General features: G+C 35.9%; 1 protein-coding gene across 2 annotated transcripts in view; it reads left to right on the top strand.

Annotated features, from left to right (window-relative positions):
* The window catches only part of Pli (E3 ubiquitin-protein ligase pellino), a 101929-nt gene that overhangs the window by 43975 nt on the left and 36210 nt on the right, over positions 1 to 21744 (top strand). For both annotated transcript variants that reach the window (XM_073073952.1, XM_073073953.1), the window contains exon 3: positions 4999 to 5230. In XM_073073952.1, coding sequence (XP_072930053.1) covers positions 4999 to 5230 — 232 coding nt within the window. The remainder of the gene's footprint in view (positions 1 to 4998; positions 5231 to 21744) is intronic.

Below are 21744 nucleotides of genomic sequence, written 5' to 3' on the forward strand. Positions count from 1 at the left end.
ATTCGAATCGAAGTATAATAAATGGATTCACAAAAAAATCGAGGCAAAGATTCCATACTCCAAACATCGATCTTCGATCTTTTCAGCTAAAAACGGCGAATATAGCGAAAAAAGATCGCCAGGACCAAAGAAGCGCTGAAATACGTATTTGTCAGCAAAATATGCCTATTCAACCAAGTTCGAAATGATCGACTTTCGATTCTCTAGGATGGAAGATCGATTCGCTGAATCGATCTTCTTACTGATTACTGGGGATCTATTATATAATCGACTTTTTCGGCCCAATAGATTCTTCGATTAATCGATCTCAGATCGCCATCCCTATTTAACATTAGCATTGCCTAGATTACGCGGCGGCCTTTGGCGGTGAAATTCGAAACCTTCGTCAATGAGACGTGGATGCATTCGCGCTTACTGCATCACGGATTGAGCTGTTCTCGCATTAGACGTAACGTGAAACTTGTGAACTAATATCTTAAATAAGAGATTAATTACTTTAGTGTTTATTATAAAGGTATTTTAAATTGGTAATGTTTTCCTTGCCTGTCTATTATTGCGAATCATGAGAGTTTTCCCAAAACGAGAATTACCTTCGTTGATTTGAAGCAAACAGATTGACTTCATAATTTCGTAGTGTTTATCAACATCACCAAGATCATTAATGACAATAATGACTTTGCTCTTAATGTGTTCCTTTAACATCGCATTGACGGGAGAGGACTGGGAGTATACTTCACCATGCTGCGTTAATACATTCATTACATTTTGTATTATGATTTAAAGCCGCGTTTCCCAACCTGTGGTCCGCGGACCCCTGGGGGTCCGCGAGTATATGTATGGGGGTCCGCGGTGTCATCTCTAGACCATACATAAATCGCTCATTTAATGCAAAAGGTCCGCTTTACTGCTTTTTTCAACCACATACCTATGTGAAAAGGCATTCTCTACTCTTTTTTATAAAAAACAAATATAGAAACAGATTACAAGTAGAATCTGATTTGAGATTACAGCTTAGTAGCAACATCAACCCGAATATCTCTGATTTAGTTGCAAAAAAGCAACACCAACCTTCATATTTTTCATAATAAACGGTTATAATTACCTTCGGTTTTTTTTTTTTTCTATCTGTATAAACTAAAATAAATACCTAATTCGTTTTTTTGCTGTTTATTTTATTAAGGGTGTCCGTGAAAACTGTGCTTGATTTCATAAGGGTCCGTGGACTGAAAAAGGTTGGGAAACACATCATTTAAAGTACGAATTGAATTTCATTGGCAATACAAATTGCAATATTATGACAATATACTCGTACGTACTTGTGTACGCCTAATATAATTCCCCCGGGAAGTGAAGTGATGATTTTGATTATTTATATTTGTTAAATCGGTTAAAGATAAATCTGGCAACTATAAAAGTAAACATGTACACGTGTATGCGATTTATAAAGAAAAACTAACCGAGTAAGTGATTGTTACACGTTGTGAACCCATGTGGCCTACCCGGCGTGGATCTACAAAAACATGGCACAAGCAGATATTACGTTAACGGTGTTACGTCGGTTATACAATAATATACAAAGCTGCATTCGTGCGGTTTCCCATGCGACGGAGCTATCAACACGACATTGTCTAATTTCTTGCCGCATTCTTAGGGCTGCTACACACTAGCGTACAGTAGGCGTTCGATTGACGCAGGCGCAGCGCAGGCGACGCGACGTGTGCGTGGCGTTGTCGCGGCGACCGCAGTCATTGGTTTCGTTTAATATTAGACCAGTAAATACTAGTAAATAATTTTAGAACAGAAAATGTTACTGTTGAAAACAAAATAAAACAATAAGGAAAAATAAAAATATTTTTGCTATAACGTGGAACATATAAAAATAACTCCATATTTCAGTTTTTAATTTTTATTGCTGCAAACTATAACTGATAAATTATTGCAAATCATACTAAGTAATTTCTGCTATTAAACAATTTATCGGGTGTCGCACTATGCTTGAACACGATTGTAAATGACGCTAGCGTCGCATATACACAGCGTCGTCGCAGCGAACACGTGTATCGAACGCTGAAAAAAACGCTAATGTGTATAAACCCTTATTGCAATGGTTGGATGTACGCCGTGTTTATACCACTGGGAATTACGTTTGTTACACGTATTGTCTGCTTCGTGTTATCTTTGAGCTCTGCTTCATCGCAAACTGTTATAACTGTAAGCGGTTCTTCATTAAATCGTTACGGATATTCATTGTGCGAGATGCGAACGCGTTTTACATCGATTTACACTTTTTTGCATTTGATACTCTAGATAATTTGTGGAGGAGTAGGGGAATATTGTCGTGACTATATTTCGTATAAATAAATATGCTTTGTATTGATATTTCATGATATACTAAGCTGATATTTCATGATAGTTAAAATGGCTATAGGTTCGGTTTACACGGTCATTTTTGCAACGTACGCGCAAAATGTGGAATGAACTTACTTCTGAAGTACTTCCTCAGGACATGGGGCTCTTCAAGAGGGGTGTAAAAAGAACTCTCTCAAAGCCAGCGATGCATTGACGACTCCTCTGGTGTTGTAAATGTCCATAGGCGACGGTGACTGCTTTCCATCAGGTAGCCCGTCTGCCTTATCGTTAGGTTAAATATTGAAAAAAAAGGTTATTAAATGAGTGCATACTAACTATGTTTCTTTGATCAGAAGCGGGATTGGACCTATGTACCCACATGGACATGGTGGAGACCAATGGTGACTTATTGGTTCGGGACTATGGCGCGCACGTGCATTTGGTGCTTTTCCTAGGGTTGCCATGGACCAAGCCTTGAGAAGCCACGGCATCAGTAAAGCGTTTGACAGGTAGAGAATCATGAACAACTTTAAAAGAAGTTTTCAGGTCATAGAAGTTTGAAGTTGTGATTGATAAGGAATCAAATGTTTGTAAAACAAAAATGGAACCTTTTATCAATTGCAGATATAAACATTATAATGCTTGCCGTCAATGGCACATCACGATAGTTTTGTAAATGTGAAAGCTAAAAATTGGATCTTCTGAATAAAACTAACCGGTGAAGGAATAGTTGTTATTCAGTTGATTGGACGTTGTAATTTTAAAAGTAAATACTCCTTACCGCTGATGGAATAGCAGTTATTTGCTTGTGGGCATTGAATATTTAATTTAACAACATGATAATAATGCTTGCCGGCGATGGCATAGCACGATAGTGTTGTATGTGAAAGCTAGAAATTAGATCTTCTGAATAAAATTTACCGGTAAAGGAATAGTTTGTTATTCAGTTGATTGGCCGTTGTAATGTTAAAAGTAAATACTCCTTACCGCTGATGGAATAGCAGTTATTTGCTTGTGGGCATTGAATATTTCATTTTACAATATGATAATAATGCTTGCCGTCAATGGCATAGCACGATAGTGTTGTATGTGAAAGTTAAAAATTGGATCTTCTGAATAAAACTTACCCATGAAGGAATAGTTGTTATTCAGTTGATTGAACGTTGTAATGTTAAAAGTAAATACTCCTTACCGCTGATGGAATAGCAGTTATTTGCTTGAATTTTGGGCATTGAATATTTCATTTTACAACATGGTAATAATGCTTGCCGTCGATGACATAGCAGAGTGTTGTAAATACGAAAGCAATAAAAACGAGATCTTCTGAATAAAACTTACCGGTAAAGGAATAGTTGTTATTCAGCTGATTGGACGTTGTAATGTTAAAAGTAAATACTCCTTACCGCTGATGGAATAGCAGTTATTTGCTTGTGAGCATTGAATATTTCATTTTACAATACGATAATAATGCTTGCCGTCAATGGCATAGCACGATAGTGTTGTATGTGAAAGCTAGAAATTGGATCTTCTGAATAAAACTTACCGGTGAAGGAATAGTTGTTATTCAGTTGATTGGACGTTGTAATGTTAAAAGTGAATACTACTTACTGCTGATGGAATAGTAGTTATTTGCTTGTTGGTATTGAATATTTCATTTTACAATATGATAATAATGCTTGCCGTAAATGGCATAGCACGATAGTGTTGTATGTGAAAGCTAGAAATTGGATCTTCTGAATAAAACTAACTGGTGAAGGAATAGTTGTTATTCAGTTGATTGGACGTTGTAATGTTAAAAGTAAATACTGCTTACCGCTGATGGAATAGCAGTTATTTGCTTGTGAGCATTGAATATTTCATTTTACAATATGATAATAATGCTTGCCGTCGATGGCATAGCACGATAGTGTTGTAAATGTGAAACCTAAAAATTAGATCTTCTGAATAAAACTTACCGGTGATGGTATAGTTGTTATTCAGTTTTTGGATATTGTATGCAAAATTGAATACTATTTTATATCATTGTTAATAACGTGTTTTTGTTTTCAGCTACAGCACCAGACTTGGACGCATTCGAGGACGAATGCGAATACAGGACGGCCGGATGTTGTCGTCTTAACAGCAGTGTTGGAAAATTAATATTAATATAGGTAGTTTTTTATCAAAATCGGCCTCCTCGATCGATCTCCTTTCAGAATTTTTCGCTAATCCTTATAGTTTAGGATTTGGCCATGAAGGCCCGTTTGAAAAATTCACCCTGTATACTAAACTGGGATAGTTAAAATGGCAATAGGTTATTAAATGATTGTGCACTAACTGTGTTTCTTTTAGAAATTATGTTTTTTGTTACTTTTGAGTTTACATCAATATTTAGCCTTTGCGGTTAAAAATTGGTCTATTCTCGCTAGTGCCTAAGCGACCCTATAGCTCTCTATATTAAGTATCCAGTTATTTCTAATAATATTTTAATATTAATCTAGACAAATCTGCCTGCACAAGACGTAAATTTGTTTATTTCTAGTGGGCAGAAATAGCTATAATATATTTAGATTTTTCGCAAGCAAAACTTTGGTTACAGTGATGATTAACAAACGTAGGTACATCAAATAGTTTTTAATTTCCAGTATTTAAAATCTCCAATCATTTCAGATACAACGGGTACTTGCCGGCTGGTGAGCGCGGGCGGCGCCGTAGCAAGTTCGTCCTGTATAGACGACCGCAGGCGAACGGTGTCCGCCGCTCCAAGCACTACGTGGTGAAGACGCCGCACAGCAGCAAGGCGATCCTCGACGCGAGCCAGCACTCCATCTCGTACACGCTCAGCAGGAGCCAGGCGGTCATAGTCGAATACACTGAGGACCCGGACACGGATATGTTTCAGGTTAGTGATGATGTTCTTGCCGATAAGGTTGTTGATTTGATGTTAACGGAAGATAAAACGGAGAATCAGAAAAATATACGTGTTACACATGGTCAAGAATTGAAACTATTGCAAAAACAAAAATATTATAGAATGATTGGTACATATCATAGTAATATCATATTGTATTGTATCATATTTATAAATCGATAATAGTTGATTTTGATTTTCGTAATGTAACATTCCATCGTAACCGTTTTATCGCGTGCCTAAAGAAGTAACACTTCAAAATCCGTTTTACGATATTATACAGGATATTTGTTATTGTACAAAATTGTTCTCATTGTTTCATTAGTGTTTCGTGCTACTTATGGTACTGGTACTGGTAAATTCACGTTTTATCTTGTTTAACATATTCAATTACCGATGTGTCTCTAGAAATAGAATATTGTAGACCACGTAGAACAGTCGACAAGCCAACGTAGTTGCAACGCGTAGCGCGAAGCCGGGCTTGGCTCATCGATCTAATAAACAGGGCGTAGGTTTGTCTTGTCAGTCTGTCTGATGGATTGGCGTGTTCTATAATCCAAGATGTGTGTTACGAAGTAGTATTCTTTCTATAGATGGGAAAAGGTACTTGAATCGAACAAATTTTGCTGAAACGCATGGCGGATCGGTCTGCCGCGCAGAGGATTCCAGGTTCGATCCCCGGTCTGGATGATAAATAAGATTCCTGTTCGGAGTTTCGATTTTTGTGTATTCATCTATGTATGTGTCTTTGTATACATCCATGTATGTCTCACCCACGTCACAGGGAATCCCTAATGGAGCTGTGAATGTAGAAAGAGTCTTTTTGACAATAGTTATAGAGATATGAAAAACATTGCCTTAAGTTACGCACTTAACAAACGTGTCGAAAGTAAAGTTTGATACACGTGTTTAGGTTTTTTCTTTAGTTGGCGACACGCCAATACTCAATGCGGTGAAGATGCCTGATGTAGCGAATTAGTGTCGTAACTCGTAACCATGACCGCTACCGCAAAGCTTTACTTAGGTATGGTGAAGAAAATTGAATTATTCGCTTTATTTTTATCCATACATACTTACTCCGCAAATAAACTTCAAGGCGACGTTTCGCAATAGAGAGTTTATTAATAGATAAATAATAAACCTGCGTATCCTTTGTTTCGATCTCGAAACTTGAGATTGAGAAAGCGGGCCGTCTCGTTAGATAAAAGCCGAGGCGCCACACTTTGTAAATAACACCTCATTTCGAAATGACAATACCAAAGGAAGCGGGTGTTCCTCTTGTGTTTGGTCCGCTTATCTGCCAACAAACCGCCAGTGTTTGCTTTTCAAAGCGTCGGAACAATGTGTTACATGATCACAAACAATGGTACCTGATATAGTGCTTCCTAAATGGAATGGGAATTGTGCCCACATTACTGCGAATTAATCTTCACTGGCCAAAATAGATTCAACTATTATTGCCAGTATGGACGAGCTATATAAATGATTTTACTTTTAAACAGTTTTAGTATATTTTTACATAAAACATTGGTTTCGTGCCAGGAATCTGATGTTAAACGGTCACGTGTCAACGAATGGAATAGTTTCGTATGAATGCTCCGGTTATTAACCTCCAAAATAGTTTTACACTTACGACCAACTGATAATAAATGTGGTAGAACCCATCGTGGTTTGGCCGCAGCGGCACTATCGCCAAACCTAATTTTCTCATAAAAACAGCAGTAAAGTCTTATAATTTGTACTAATTTAAAGGGTGTGTTAAGGACAAAACAAGAGGCTGACCAACTGGCCCTTAGAGAGTATCAATGCATTTGTGACAGACAATACCAATTCTATTTGAACAATTTATTTGAGTAAGTAGTCAACATTTACGGTTAGATAAACCCGCATTCTTTTGGTACTTCACTTTCATAAAAACAATTCTCTACAATTTGGTTGATCAGATAACGTTTGCTTATTGCAGTTGCTGTATCTTTCATACGTCTAATAGTTTTAAATTGATATTTGTATACAATATCTAATGTTTCCGTTCAAAAATCGAGATAAGTGACATTAATAAATAGAAATTGTTACTACGATCGTAACTGATAAATAAAATGCGTACGTGAGATCGCCTCCGAAATCGTATCTCTTGCGTAAACCTCTTCCCGTTGCGTTGTGGCTGCAGCGTTGTTAGGGATGCGACGATATATCGATATTTACTCTATATTACAAGACTATTGCTGGTGCGATAGTACCATGTTAAAATAATAAATCAATATAGAAAATTTAAAATACTGAAGGTGTATAGAAATAGGACTAGGTTGGCGAAAAAAAAATCTTTTAAAAATTAATAGTGTCCAAAATTTTTACGGGCGGAAACGGTTTTCCTACTTTAATAAATATTGTTATGTATATGGACGGCTCGAAAATATGTATGATGGATAATATCGGAAATGTCACGAGCTATCATCAATAATCGGTAATTCATATAATTATAGTGTAGGAACTAAAAACCACGCTAAAATCGCACCAGGAAACTTGTTAATCCTGATTCCTGACGATCCTAATAAGGTGAATGGGATAAAATTATTAAAATTGTGTATTGTAATCGGTTCTTCATATGTGTTCATTTTAAATTACACGGACCGTTCAAAGTGCGTTAAAATCGAGTTCAAAGATTCCGTTCCATACATACAGGTCAAGCTAATAGAAGAGTGGTAAAAATATTTTAGTACCTACAAGGATATTTTTCGCTTTCGACCTCCGATATCGATATGGTTATTTCTATCGATATTTTCAAAATTTAGCATCCCTAACCGTTGTTTACGCGTCGTATCCTGGCGTCGTCGGTATCTAATCGCACATGGGTTACTGCCCCCCGGCGAGAACAATGCGTTGGTCCCTACTGCCCGCGACATTGACGCACTCGGCAAGAACAAGTGACAACGACCCTAACTCAACATCTCGAGGGGTAATGCGTTTCAACTGATAGCGATTGATCTTATTGTTTATTGGTTGTATTAATAATCAATCTATTTAATTTTTACGTGTCAAAGATCGAGATTGAGAATGTTTAGTATGAAGAAATTGTCGAATGTTGATCTTTGGTAAGTAAAATAATGGTGATAGATCTATTAATAAGGGGCGTACATATGTTATATTTTTGAAGCGGATTAATTCGTGACTAACTATTGAAATATTGCGAGTTGATAGATAGGCTGAATTAAAAATATCAAAATAAGTTGTTCGGAAAAAAATAAAATAAAAATAACTGTATCTCACACTATATACCGGTACAACACTAACTACAAACCTTTGTCATAATTTTTACATATAAAAACGTATAATTACAAAAAAAAGTATATCAAAATCGCTTAAGCTCTTTGAAAGAAGAATAATGACGAAACACGCTCATCGAAATTTTACACGTCAGTTGCGTTCAGTAATATTTAAAAAAGTACTGCATAACATTTTAAAAATTGGAATGATTTGATTCGTCGGAATTTCTTTTTGTTTCGTCGTTAACGCCGCTCTCGTCGTTCAATTGCTGGCAATTCCTATGGGACGGTGAAGTTCGTTGTCGCTGCGGTCGACGCACCGCTCCACATCCTGTTCGTTCGACGCCATTTCATTGTTGTCACAAACATGCCCGCGAAACGTAATGACGCCGTCTAAATAAATATTTAACTGTTTCGTCATCGACTCGTCGCTTAAATAGCGTATGTTCGTAAGCTTCGACGAATTTGCAATAATGACGTTGACTGTGACTTAACAAAGACCTGTTGGCACTGAAATGTTAATCTAAATTACTAGATTGTTAATTTTATTAAAAGTACTAGCTGCAGAACAGGGAAACAATGTTCAGCCAAAAATGACAGAATATTAATATTAGGTACCTATTAGAAAACGAGATTGATAAACCCGGAGCAAGGCGCATAAAAGAAAGTCTTAGAATCAATTGTTTCACAAAAAGTATTGTTTGTATATATCTGTTTTTTTTTTCAATGGAATCCGCGTTGTCAAAGGTATGTAAAGTCTACCAATACGCCCTTGGCCAGCGCGGAAGACTATCCATCAGTGGCTTTATCCATCTCATTCTGCCCAGTGCCCAGTAGTGGGACAGTAATGGGTCAACGACGTGCGTGTTATCGATCGTCTATCCCACAACAAACAAGTCTAAGCTTCATTTATCTATATTGTTGTTATTTTACACGACTTTTTCGTAATCGGATTAACGTTGACCGATATAAATAAAGATTTACGTTTTGTTGTATCCTGATATTTCACAACAATAAACGTAAACAATAGCGAGGCGTTTATCATTGTCTAAAACATTTATGATTGTATTGATAAGGTAAAAGATATGTTAATGTATTGAGATATACTTCATTTGATATCTACAGAGTAATAAATTTCTTTCAATTATCGAGTCGCGTAATATGAATTGTTTAAAGCGAAACTATTTTCCTGTTATAAAAAATAAATACATCAACTAATCTAATTATTGTATGAATGTTGGGAAAACCCTAGTACAAGTAAATGGGTATTGTGTCCTTGGCTAGGTTCCATTACACGTGTGTGCGTTTATATCTGAGAGTTTCAAACTGGGAATTTAATTTTGTAAGAAGAAAATCGAAATGACGTCTTTTGTAATTTTTATATTTGGTCTGACCTCAGCCTCCAAGGATTACAATGGAATACCTATTTCATGTTACTCTCAATATAATTGGACTAAGTATTTTTCAAAACCATATCAGCAAGATGGTTAACAAATACCGTCAATATTTACTGACTCAGTCCGTTGTTGCTGACTGATTTCTAGGTAAAAACCTTAACAAATTTTCCATATCAGACCTAAGGTAACCATTACCTGCGTCTTTTTTCTATCGTATCTCAGACACTGTTATATCGTTGACAAGTGACGTCACAGGCGGGCCGATCCGCATGTCAACTAGGGTGGCGTGACGTCAGTGGGGGAGGCGCGAGACGGCGTGGTCGGGCCAAGGACGTCGCCGGGCCGACGGTCGCGCAACACGCCGCGACAATCGATACTCTGCCACGAGCCACGACCACATGGTGATAAGGGAACGTACACATAACCTTTTAAAGATCCCCTTAAAAATACCACCCTTGGCCACACGTGAGGGGGAGTGGTCTTAGGATTTCGACAAGTAGTTAGTGAGAAACAAATTTGAATAAAAGAAAATAATATTTCTACTTTATTAAACTTAAGTTCCTGAGCGAGACACTTTTTATTAATTCTGTTGGAAAATGTTGAAAATATACTTCTAAATTACTACATGAAGGAGGTTGGAGTTAAAATATTATAAAAACGGGTCACGTAGTATGGGTGCGTACTCTGCAGCCGCTAAGAGGAAAGTAGATACGTTTCCTCAAAGTTGTTCTTTGCGACCTATGACAAACTCTCACTCCTATGACAAAGTTAGGAGTGAACTTACGAGCAGTATCATTCTAGGTCGGTTAATTGAATTATAGTTGATGCTTCTGTTACTATTGTTATTTTAGTTAATTGAGTTAATATTTCTCTAACAGGGTATTTGATCAATCCAAGTACCCATTCCCTATTTTGGGCAAACCCTTAACACTGTCATTATTAGCGAGTTAAATATACCCTTAAATGATTTTAGCAACATTCTAAGAAATATAATAATTCAAGTAAAATGCTTACTCAGCTACTTCACTACTCTTACTTAACTACTATTACCAACTTCCCTTGTTTCTGTGGAAGTGAAAAAAATTACCGCAACATAATTTACGTAATGGCCGTCGCAATCGTGAACTTGCTCCAATCATTGATTTTTTAAATTGAAAAACTGACTGTAAGTCGTTCGCCCAATCGGCGTCAAAGAAAAACGTTTGTAACAATTTGAAAATTTGCCTCCTAATATTTTTAAATTAAAAGTACTTTCAAAACTATAATTCTTCTTGAATATTTGTGGAAGAATCGTATAGATGAAGTGAAAGGTAGAACTACAATATGGTTCGCTCAGGGAGCTACTCTTCAGGTACCTCAACACGTCTGCGATTGGCTTCAGATAGAACCCATTTTGTATATCCAGTGGATTATGGATGTGACAGTGTCCACTTACCATCAGGTGAATTGCATCTTTGTTTTACTTTATAACTTTACTAGCTGACCCTGCAAACTTTGTACCGCCTCAATCAAATATGTATTTATCAAATATATTTCATATAAAATAAAGCCTATGTTATTCGTGGATAATGTAGCTTTTGAATGGTGCTACTCATTACAGTCAAACAAACAAAAAAGTTTTCCTCTTTATAATATTAGTATAGATTAAAAACCTTGGTGTTACAATGTTTTCCTGCCAACTTTGTCACGTTAATTGACTGATAAAAGAATCTGTTAATTCGTTGACTAAGTATTTAATTTATGCGTAGTTTCATATTCAAGTGCTAAATATTTGATATGTCTTAATGTCAGGGTTACTATTTTTTATCAGTCAAGTGTTTTAGTTTATGAAGTCCGCTGTTGTAAGTTTATCATTCACTTATTCATTTAATATCTTAGGGTCTTTGTAAAAATCGGAATAATTAGAGGTAATTTGTCTAATTTCACTGTCTTCTAGATTTTGATTTCGATGATATTGTAATTTCTTGTATTCCGTTTCAAAACATCAAAAGATGTTCATGGACTTGACAACTTATGTAATAAACTATTTGTGATCCGGTGAAGGTTTTTAATGGAGGTGTGAGGACACTTATAGGCACGGTTTGCATTTAACTTAACTCCCACAAGCAATTAATTAATTTAAGAGGATATTATTGTTACTGTTTGGTATAAGCCATGGTATCGGTTTCATTGAGCTGTACGTGATAAAAAGTCGATTATATTCGTGAATGGTACGAAGCTATAAACAGAATAGACATAGTGAAGACGCAAAACTGCTCCATTCTTTTATTATTTTGGACACTCGCTGAAACCTGTTATTATGTATTTCATGTTCATAATTATTATAATTGATTTCAAGAATGCTTATACTATTGAGTTTAACACGTATTCTATTATAACAGACGAAATACAACACACGTAAAGAATGTTTCATTACAACGAAACACACCCACACATTGGTGTAAGTCATTATGTTATGAATGGAACATCAGTTCGGGTTTTCTCAAATAACTCAACCAGAGGTCGTTAGAGGCCTTTCCTTCCGTGAGAGGGTGATAGAAGCGAACAGGTTTTCAAGGTCAAACAAAGTTACGCTACGCGGTGCTCTCCATGCTTATGTAGAGAATTATGAGATACACAAAAAGTAGTTCTGTGAAACGCGGGAATGTTAATAACACGAGGAAATTGGATAGCTCTAACGTCGACGCGATGATCACCAGGCGCATTATTTGCTGCAGAGTTTTCCAAGCATTCAAACACACTTCATCTTTCCTGGAAGCTAATATAGATTTTTTGTCGGTATTTTAACTGTACGTTTTTTTATTATGAATGAAGTCCACGATGTAGAATCTGGCAATTCATGTGCGTGTATTTTGTAAGATTAAATATCTCACCTATCTATGTAACAAAATTTCAATTAACTTGAAGGACGAAGCACGAAGGAAGAACATTTTTAATTATGAACTCTGAAAGTAAAGGCAATGAATTTCAAACTTTTACGCCGCACACACGAATAGAGGCTTGTTTCGGGGTTAATGTTTGCCGTTCCTAGAAATTAAACCGTATGCCATTTTCGCCGTTAATGACGCCGGCTCTTATTCCTTTCATACCGGAACACGGCAATCCAGGTGCGCCATGCACAGACATTTAAGCCCCGCTTTTATTCCCAACCACAAAACCTGTATGACGCGTATCTACATGTGGATTTACTTCAAAACTGTCTCGGTTTTAAAGTATGTTATTGGTATTTATAAATGCATCTGTGAGATGGCATCTTTCTTCGCTGTTCTTATATCTTTTGTCTTCTTACGTCATTTTAGTTGTTTGAAATAGAACCTTTCAAGCACTCACTCTGTATCTGATTGTTTGTAATCACTGCAGCCAAAGGGTAAAATCAAATAGAATTGGAGTTTTATCTGATTTCGGATGCTTCTTGTCACTTTCTTGGTAGGTAATTCAAATAATTATTGGAATTTATTCAGAGAATTAGTGGTTCCTGTTTAATTTTCAACTCAATTATATTAAAAATAATTAAATACACCTTGAGTTAGTAAATGTGTTATATGCATTTCATTATTTAAGTTACAATACGTTTAATACTGTCACGCACGATCGTTAAATTGTCCGAAATAAATCTTTCAAGCATTTATCATGATTATGTTCAATAGCAATATGGCCGGTTGTCTCTTGGAATCCCTAACCGTCTGTGTCATAAAAGAGATCCCATTTCGGTTTTATAACCGATCCTTGCCCGCGTGTGGAGATTTGCTCGGGATAGACGGCGGGTGGGGTGCCGGCGAGACAGTTCATCGGACGGCCGAATGTAGGGAAGATGCTTTCGTTAGTTTACGTCAAGTCAAGGAAAGATGAATATAAATTGATATTTAAAAAAGTTTTTTTTTAAAACAAGCTTTTTAGTAACGTCGTTTTGTTTTTATTTTCTTCTCCAAAACTCATGTTTGATACATATATTATGAGGGTACTAAGAAACTATTTTCTTCGCTAACAACTATTTGTTTTGCCATAACGGAGCGTAGATACGACATACTGGATTTAACTGATGTCGTTAATCTGATCTTGCATTATTATCTAAACCAAACGTGTATGCAAGTTTCAGCTGAATCGGTTTGGATAAAGTCGTTTAGAATTCAGTTGCAAGATTTAACCCTCACGTACGAATACGAAGCAAGTTATCTCGACTTGAACTCTGAAATGAATATAAAACAGAGCGGAATGAAAACTGTCTGCCTATGAACTGAAACTACGATGAGAATGATAACAAAATCGATTTTCTCATATGATCCCAAATATATTCTATCATAAAAATGCCATTTGATTTCGTTTTTATTGTCAGTTGGTCGTGCGTGTGAAGAGGGTGCCGGCGAGACGGTTCATCGGACCCTCGGTTCTGAGGGAGTTTCAGCTTGTTTCACGTCTAGACGAATGAGAGCGACATTAATGTAATGGGCAATTACACCCGACCTCTAGAACTATGTCAATGTATGACTTTATTGGTGTGTACTGGTCAAGTGGGTTGTGTTTTGTTGGATATATTTATTAAGATGTCACCGAACTACAAGTATCATTGCTTAGATTGTTTTCTTAGCATCCTTATATGTTTCAATTTATGCCCGTGAGTTCGTCTGCTTGGTGACCTACATCTGATACAAGTGACTGCCAATTATTTTGCAGTTGATAATGTGGTTGTCCAAATTAGGCGCAAAAAAACTCTTCTTCAAAGCTGGCGATGCACTGTTGACTCTTCCGATGCTCCAAATGTCCGAAAGTGACAGTGGCTGCTTTAGAATTAGCTTTTCTTCGTTATGGATAAGAATAATTACAAAAAATATATAACCATGATTTCTTTTAGATATGTATAATCCGCGCCAGACTGCTAGTCCGGTCTGAAGCTGTTGCGAGTAGGCAGTATACAATTTGCTATGGCGACGCGATTCATTTCTATATTCGGAGTGGACTAGCAGCTTTGCGCGAACTATACCTATGTACAAATTCCCCGTTATCATAGAGATCAATATAAATACCAGTAGCAATGTTTACTTTATAAATTCACAGTAGAGTATCTGTATCAAATTTATTTGCCATAATTTAACAATCACTTTTCAACCAATTTGGAAGAAAATTACTATAGAATTGTTTTTTTTTTTGCTGAATTTAAAGCATGTGTCGCGCCAGCTTTTTCATTAATGAATAATTGGATAGAGGGAGTGACTTGATAACCGCTGATTTATATTCCGAGCACGATTTAAGGTTGACGGGGGAAATAATGTGTCCGTTACGTGAAATATTGCTCGCCTCATATAATCATGTGTGGACGGAAACGGAAGGTCTTTTTTGGCATTTTATTGGGTATGCTAAATATGGTCACTTATGACTTTGTTGTTATTTTCTTCCATCCGCGGTCTTTACGATGCTTGCACACATGAAGGTGTCAACTTAGGTTGTGTCTTAAATTTTGTATTTTACTTTTTTTGTGCAGTTTTTGTTACGTTAGTACAGAGCAGCTGCGGTTAAAATTTTAGATTTCTTCATATGCGAATAAAAATATTCTCTTATATTTATTAAAAGATATCGGTTAAAGGTCAAGTATGTCATGAGACTCGGCTTTTACCAATTTGAGGGGGTGTTTCCAGGTGCTTTATTTCAGCAATACTGAATACTGACACGGGAAATCCAGTTATGTTTCCCAATCAACAAAAATACCCCGAATAACAAACAAAAATTTGTAAATTACTATCAGCAGTTGTTCTACTTTTCCTCACACAAATTTTGATTGTGGTAACTACGTGCGAGTCAAAGTTATGAGTTCATGTCTCTGGCGCAACATGAGAACGATTAGTGATACGAGTATCTATAATTAATATATAATGATTAAGCATGATTTGATCGAGTTCTTAAATATTATGAGGTGACAATTTCAGTCCTCAAGAGTGGCAGCGCAATCGACGGGTTGAGCCTGTGAAATATTGTATAGAAAAAATAGATTTTGTCTGAAACTAGACATTGAATGTTAGTAGATAGAAATATGGTCTTATCCGATATGATTGTGTATAAGCTTGCAGTGAATACTGGTACCATCTGGTAAGTATCGGTTCGAAGCGTGACCGGCGTTGTGCGCTAGAGTTGCGTGTGTCGGTCGACCTACGTCGAAATGTCATGCGCGGATTTTTCTAATCTCCTATTTTATAACTATGATAGTATCATCTATGATTTTAATAAGTTTTGCGTCTAAATTTGAAACGGTATCCCAGATTTGCAGTTATCCCTGCAGGTTTCTAAATTGATTTTCTCTCTTTATTTAGCACGTCTTACAGCCCAAATGGCTTGACGGGCTTTGATGTATATAAATTAAGGTACTGTTGAATGTAGCTTATATTTTAACAAGTTTGTTCTTTTTTGTTATAATTATTTTACCTGTTAACACTACCGTTATTGTTTACATGTTCAACTTAACTATATTCTCATCAAAGCTGCAAGGATACATTCTTAAAGTATTGTTCGCTTATTTTCATTGCTATACCTAAGCAATGAGAATAGGCGGACAATACTTTAAACGAACCACTAGTAGACGTTGTCTTTGACCACTTAGTAGAAAACTGCTTATTTTTTGATTTTGTACGACAAAGGAAATCATCCTTCCACGGAGCGCTTTTGTTAGTAATGATAATGTCGTCATCCTTTATACCAGCTGTAACTTCTGTCAATGAAGACTGCTATCTAAAAAACAGCATTTCCAATAAACTCCGCTCGTTATAACATGTGGGCGAAACCATACAAAAGCCGCTATTTTGAATAAGAACCGTTGTCGAAAAAAAAGTTGTACATCCATCAACAATACATAAGAAAGGGACGCATAACAATGATCAGAAATGTTCCAAGAAGTAGCGTGCCAATGAAAGGGCATATTCCAGAGCATCCCGGCGGCGGCATTTATTAAAATCGAAACCGGGCGTAATGTATTCACGATTAGGGATGGCGATCTGAGATCGATTAATCGAACAATCGATCATTTGGGGCAAAAATCGATTATTTTAATCGATCTCACGAAATGGGTCAATTCAGTGAATCGGTCTCTCATCCTAGAAAAGTCGATCTTTGCGAAGTTGGTTGAATGTGTTATAGACATTTTTTGCTGACGGATACGTACCTTGATGACCTTTCTTTTCGCTATCTACGCCCTTTTTAGCTGAAAAGATCGAAGATCGAATTTTGGAGAATCGATTCTTTGGGCTTCGATTTCATTGTGAATCGACTTATTAAACTTCGATTTGAATCGATTCAAGAATCGCCATCCCTATTCACGACGCACAAGCCATTATATGTGGACCGTTATGCCCCTATCGTGTTAATCATACTTGCGTGGGTATAATCTTTTATCTTCATTCCATGTGTCTTGATGATTTTGTATGTTGTTTGTTTTTAGGGTTCCGTACCTAAAGTAAAAACGGAATCACGACGCACAAGCCATTATATGTGGACCGTTAAGCCCTTATCGTGTTAATGGTACATACGTGGGTATAATCTTCTATCTTCCTTCTATGTGTCTTAATAATTTTGTTTGTTGTTTGTTTTTAGGGTTCCATACCTAAAGGGTAAAAACGGAAGCTAATTACTAAGCCTGCGTTGTCTCTCCGTCTGTCACAGGGCTCTATCTCGTCAACTGCACTAGATAGACACTTGAAATTTTACACAAAATGTTTTACGGTGGCCGCTATAACAACAAATAATAAAAATAAATTGTTTGAAAATTAGTGGGGGTCACCATCCCAGAAACCGCTAATTTTCGTCATTTTTTGCTTTACCTATTAAATGGTTCATAGATAAAGCGAAAATGTCTATGATTGTTACGATAACAAATACTAAAAATAAAAAATAAATATGGTGTTACGGAACTCTCCGTGTGCGATTTCCACTTGCACTTGGCCAATATTTGTTTGACATTGTTTCCAATGGGCTAAACATTGCTATAAGCTTCTATGTACCAGTAGAATCCTCTGGGAGTAGGTACTAGCAGTAAAATCGAAACCAACAATAATGTATTCGTGACGCGGAGGCCATTATAACTGGCCCGTTAGGCCGATGCATTTGACCTCCTTGCGACTAACTCAATTTATCAACAGGCTCGCACACTCCGCGGTATCCATTGTCCAGAATATCACTGGGAGCTTCTGCGCAGAAAATAAATGATTTAATACGTACAGTCAGCTTCAATAGTAGACGAGCAAATTAAAAATCCAAAAATACTCATACACCCAAACGTTCATAAGTAGCTAAAAACCCCTAGCATCATAATTACTTGAACACTGTAAAGCGCCAAAATTAGATGAACACTAATGCGTCGAAAGTAGCTATACACCGTATGTGCAAAATGGCTAAAGTCACTAATATTATGTCAGTGTTCAGTTACTTTTGACACTGTAGTTTTAAAATAATGTTGAAGCTTTACGACGTTCATCTTATTATAGTGTTTGTTGTGTTTAGCTATTTATGAACTATTGGGTGTATAGGTATTTTTGAAACCTTAATAAGTACATCTACTTTTGTAGCTGACTGTACATAGTTATATACGCGTATCTTATTTGATAAGTAGCGTTTGGACCGCGTCATTCGCTGTTTATAGTCATCACACTATTTGTGTCATATTGTTGGGCGCTGATTCCTCGGAATAGTAAGGGTTAAGTTCATTGGCGATTACGCTGACTTTTTGAGAATATTCGTTCACTTCTTATACATGTGGATAAGGTTATTGGCGGTTACATTGAGTATTTGATAATATTCGTAGGTACACTTCTTGTACCTCATGATGTATTTCTCTGACATTACATTTGTTAATGGACGAACTTTGAATGAACATCTTCAGATGATGATGAGCATGATGATGTATAATGGAGCTAAAAATTAATAAACAAAAGAAGTAGTAAACTAGTATTATTCACGAACCACTATAAAGTATTCATTTAATTGCAAGGAGGTCAATATCTTGATGATATAGTTCATTTATTGTAATTGTTATATTTATATTGTACACATTAGTGGGCAGTGGGCACCGCCCACAATTCTAAGATATTGTACTCAATAAAAATACCGTTAACATGTTACTAATCTTCATTCTTTCATGCTTGTAAAATGTCACATATTACTTTTAAGAATCTTAGGTTGTATTCTATGCCGACCCTTATACACCACTTTAAAAGATCTCCTTTATGTACGAGACTTACCAGTTTAGAGAGGTCAATCTGGGAATAGAAGAGACTTATTACATTCGTTTATTTATTAAAAAAAACTTATTTTAATAATTAATAGCCTATATTACTCCTGGATAAATTACCTAATATATTTAAAAGTACTTATTCAAATCGAACAAGTAGTTTCGGAGCCTATTAATTGCAAACAAACAATTAAATCTGTCTTCTTTATATAAGTATAGATATAGATATATAGATACAAGTCAAAGACAACAATTCCACGCCGTTGACGAAAACACTCTGATTTATTTATGGGAACATTTACTTCGAAATTCGTCGCCGTTTTGTAAATAAGTAGACCTAATAAACGTTTTCGGCGTGAGCTGTCCCGGCGACTGTTGTTACCGAAACGTTAGATTCGTGAAAGGCAATTTGGCGCTTCGGGATCTCTCAAATTGGGTCGCCTCCAGAACATTACCGTTCCCGAACGACCGCCCGTTTGGGATTTCTTTTTTATACAACCGTACCCGCAAGATACGAGTCTCTGTAGGCACGATTCCGATGCCTTATTGTAACACAAGACCATTGTCCTTCGTATATCATACCATATCGATATAAAAGACAGATAACGAACTATGAATATACGAATATGAATATACAATCTATGAATATATACAAAACAAAGAAATCGATGAACGAAACCAAATTACCAAAGGTAAAATTAAAATCTTTCTCCATCTTACGTATATTCGTAACTTCTCTGTTGAACTTTCAACATTCACTAGGTAAGGAAGATGAAGTTGAAATTGAAGATGTGTCAAAATATAGTAGTGTGTTTGTCAATTGAGTTCAACTGACACTTAATTCGACATCTGTAATAAGATGCACTTCTAGTATTGATATAAGATTTCCATCTTCTGTCATTTTTCATTAAACCATTTTCTGTCGATATAAATATAAATGTGATATCGATGTGAAAACGGCTGCATAACCTTTTTGAAACAAAACTGAATACGACCATAACAACACTACATAGTATCCTCCCGATCCTTCGCCGTGTTCGAAGCCATCCTTTGTCCGACAGACAATGGCCGCGAGAACTGGGATACGCCGTCAAGGCAATGTGCAAACTTCACAAACATATGTCCGTAGTTACAAACAAACAATTGACCATTCATTACCGAACTGCGGATTTTGTGTATACTCTTTCATTTATGAATAGCCTCGTCAACTAATCGCAGTCCTTTGAAATGTGTGGGACTTGCGAATGGTTTTCGGAAGTATTGTTTTTGTACGTACAGAGTACAGGCCATTGATAGTAAGGTTGTTTGAATGGCCTTCACATACAGTTTATTACATTGCAGTTACCAAGATTGTACGGTTTTGTAAACTGTTATTTAGCTTTATTAATATGTACTATGGTAACAGCCATAAATCTCTTTAGTGCTCAATACTTCACTGTTGAAAGGTGCGTGTCCGAAGTTCGGCTCTTGGCATCCATCTAGTAGAAATGTATCCTACACAACATTTTTCTAATCACGATAACCACTACATGAGAAGTCTGTTATAACATTTTAGCACGCTTTTATTATTAGCTTGGGTTGTATCTATCTATGTATGTATGTAACGGAATCTTTGAGCACAATTTTCACCAACTTCCACAACTCTGATTAATTTGAAACTTTGCACACGTATCAAGGACCGATGATAATGCAATAATTTGATAACAGTTTCCCATTATCCTTATTAGATTAATTAATTCCCTAATTTATGAGTTTGTCACAGACTAAAAAATTAAAAATAAATAATAGTTTAAAAACCTAAAAAAAACGCTAATCGAACTAAAAACTAGAAAATAATTTTAATGACAAATAAAAGCGTGGGGTGCATTTTACCTCGGAACAAAGCATTTTACTGCGGTTCATAACTATTATCTCATACATAACTGCCAATAGATTGATTGTAACATTTAAAATGACAAGCACCCCACGCTTTTTACTCTGAATTAAAACTCTTTACTCTTTTAATAATTCTCTAACCCTTAATTTTAATCAAATATCCTTAATAACTGTTTTAAAAAAATTATCGATTACGACGAATAACACATATTTTTATAAATCTTTCCTCATATTAAAATAACTATTTATAGCTGAAGTTATCAATGTGCCCTGTTGAATTTCATTGGAATCTTCGTTATCGAAATTGGAATTTCCATTGCGTAGATTGTAAGTTGTTACCAGTTGCTTCTTTATATCTTAATAATAATTGAAGCTGAATTTAAAAACATTTCTTAAAATCCATATTAAGTTATCTTACTTACAGATAAAAAACTAAATGTGGTTTTTTATAATTTCATGGAAATTACAGAATAGATTTTAACGGTCGCATTTTAAATATTAAAATTTAATTGCCGTTATATTTAGATTATAATCAATGTTCAAAAGAGATTAGAATTACAATGTGGGTATCAAGTGTATTTCCAATATTAAAATTGATAAAGTAATTTTTTTTTGTGATTTCATTCATTGAAAATTTGGGTAACAAATACCTTGTGTGAGTTGATAAGGAATGGACGTAACCATATTTCGCTGTTGATAATTAATTAAGGGTATATAAATGTATATTGATTTACAAGCTAATTCACAGACAGATTAGACTATGCTATC

This window comes from Epargyreus clarus, unplaced genomic scaffold (assembly GCF_041222505.1).
Source record: "Epargyreus clarus isolate Ecla_fem2 unplaced genomic scaffold, WU_Ecla_fem_2.2 ptg000006l, whole genome shotgun sequence".
Classification (NCBI taxonomy): Eukaryota; Metazoa; Arthropoda; class Insecta; order Lepidoptera; family Hesperiidae; genus Epargyreus; species Epargyreus clarus.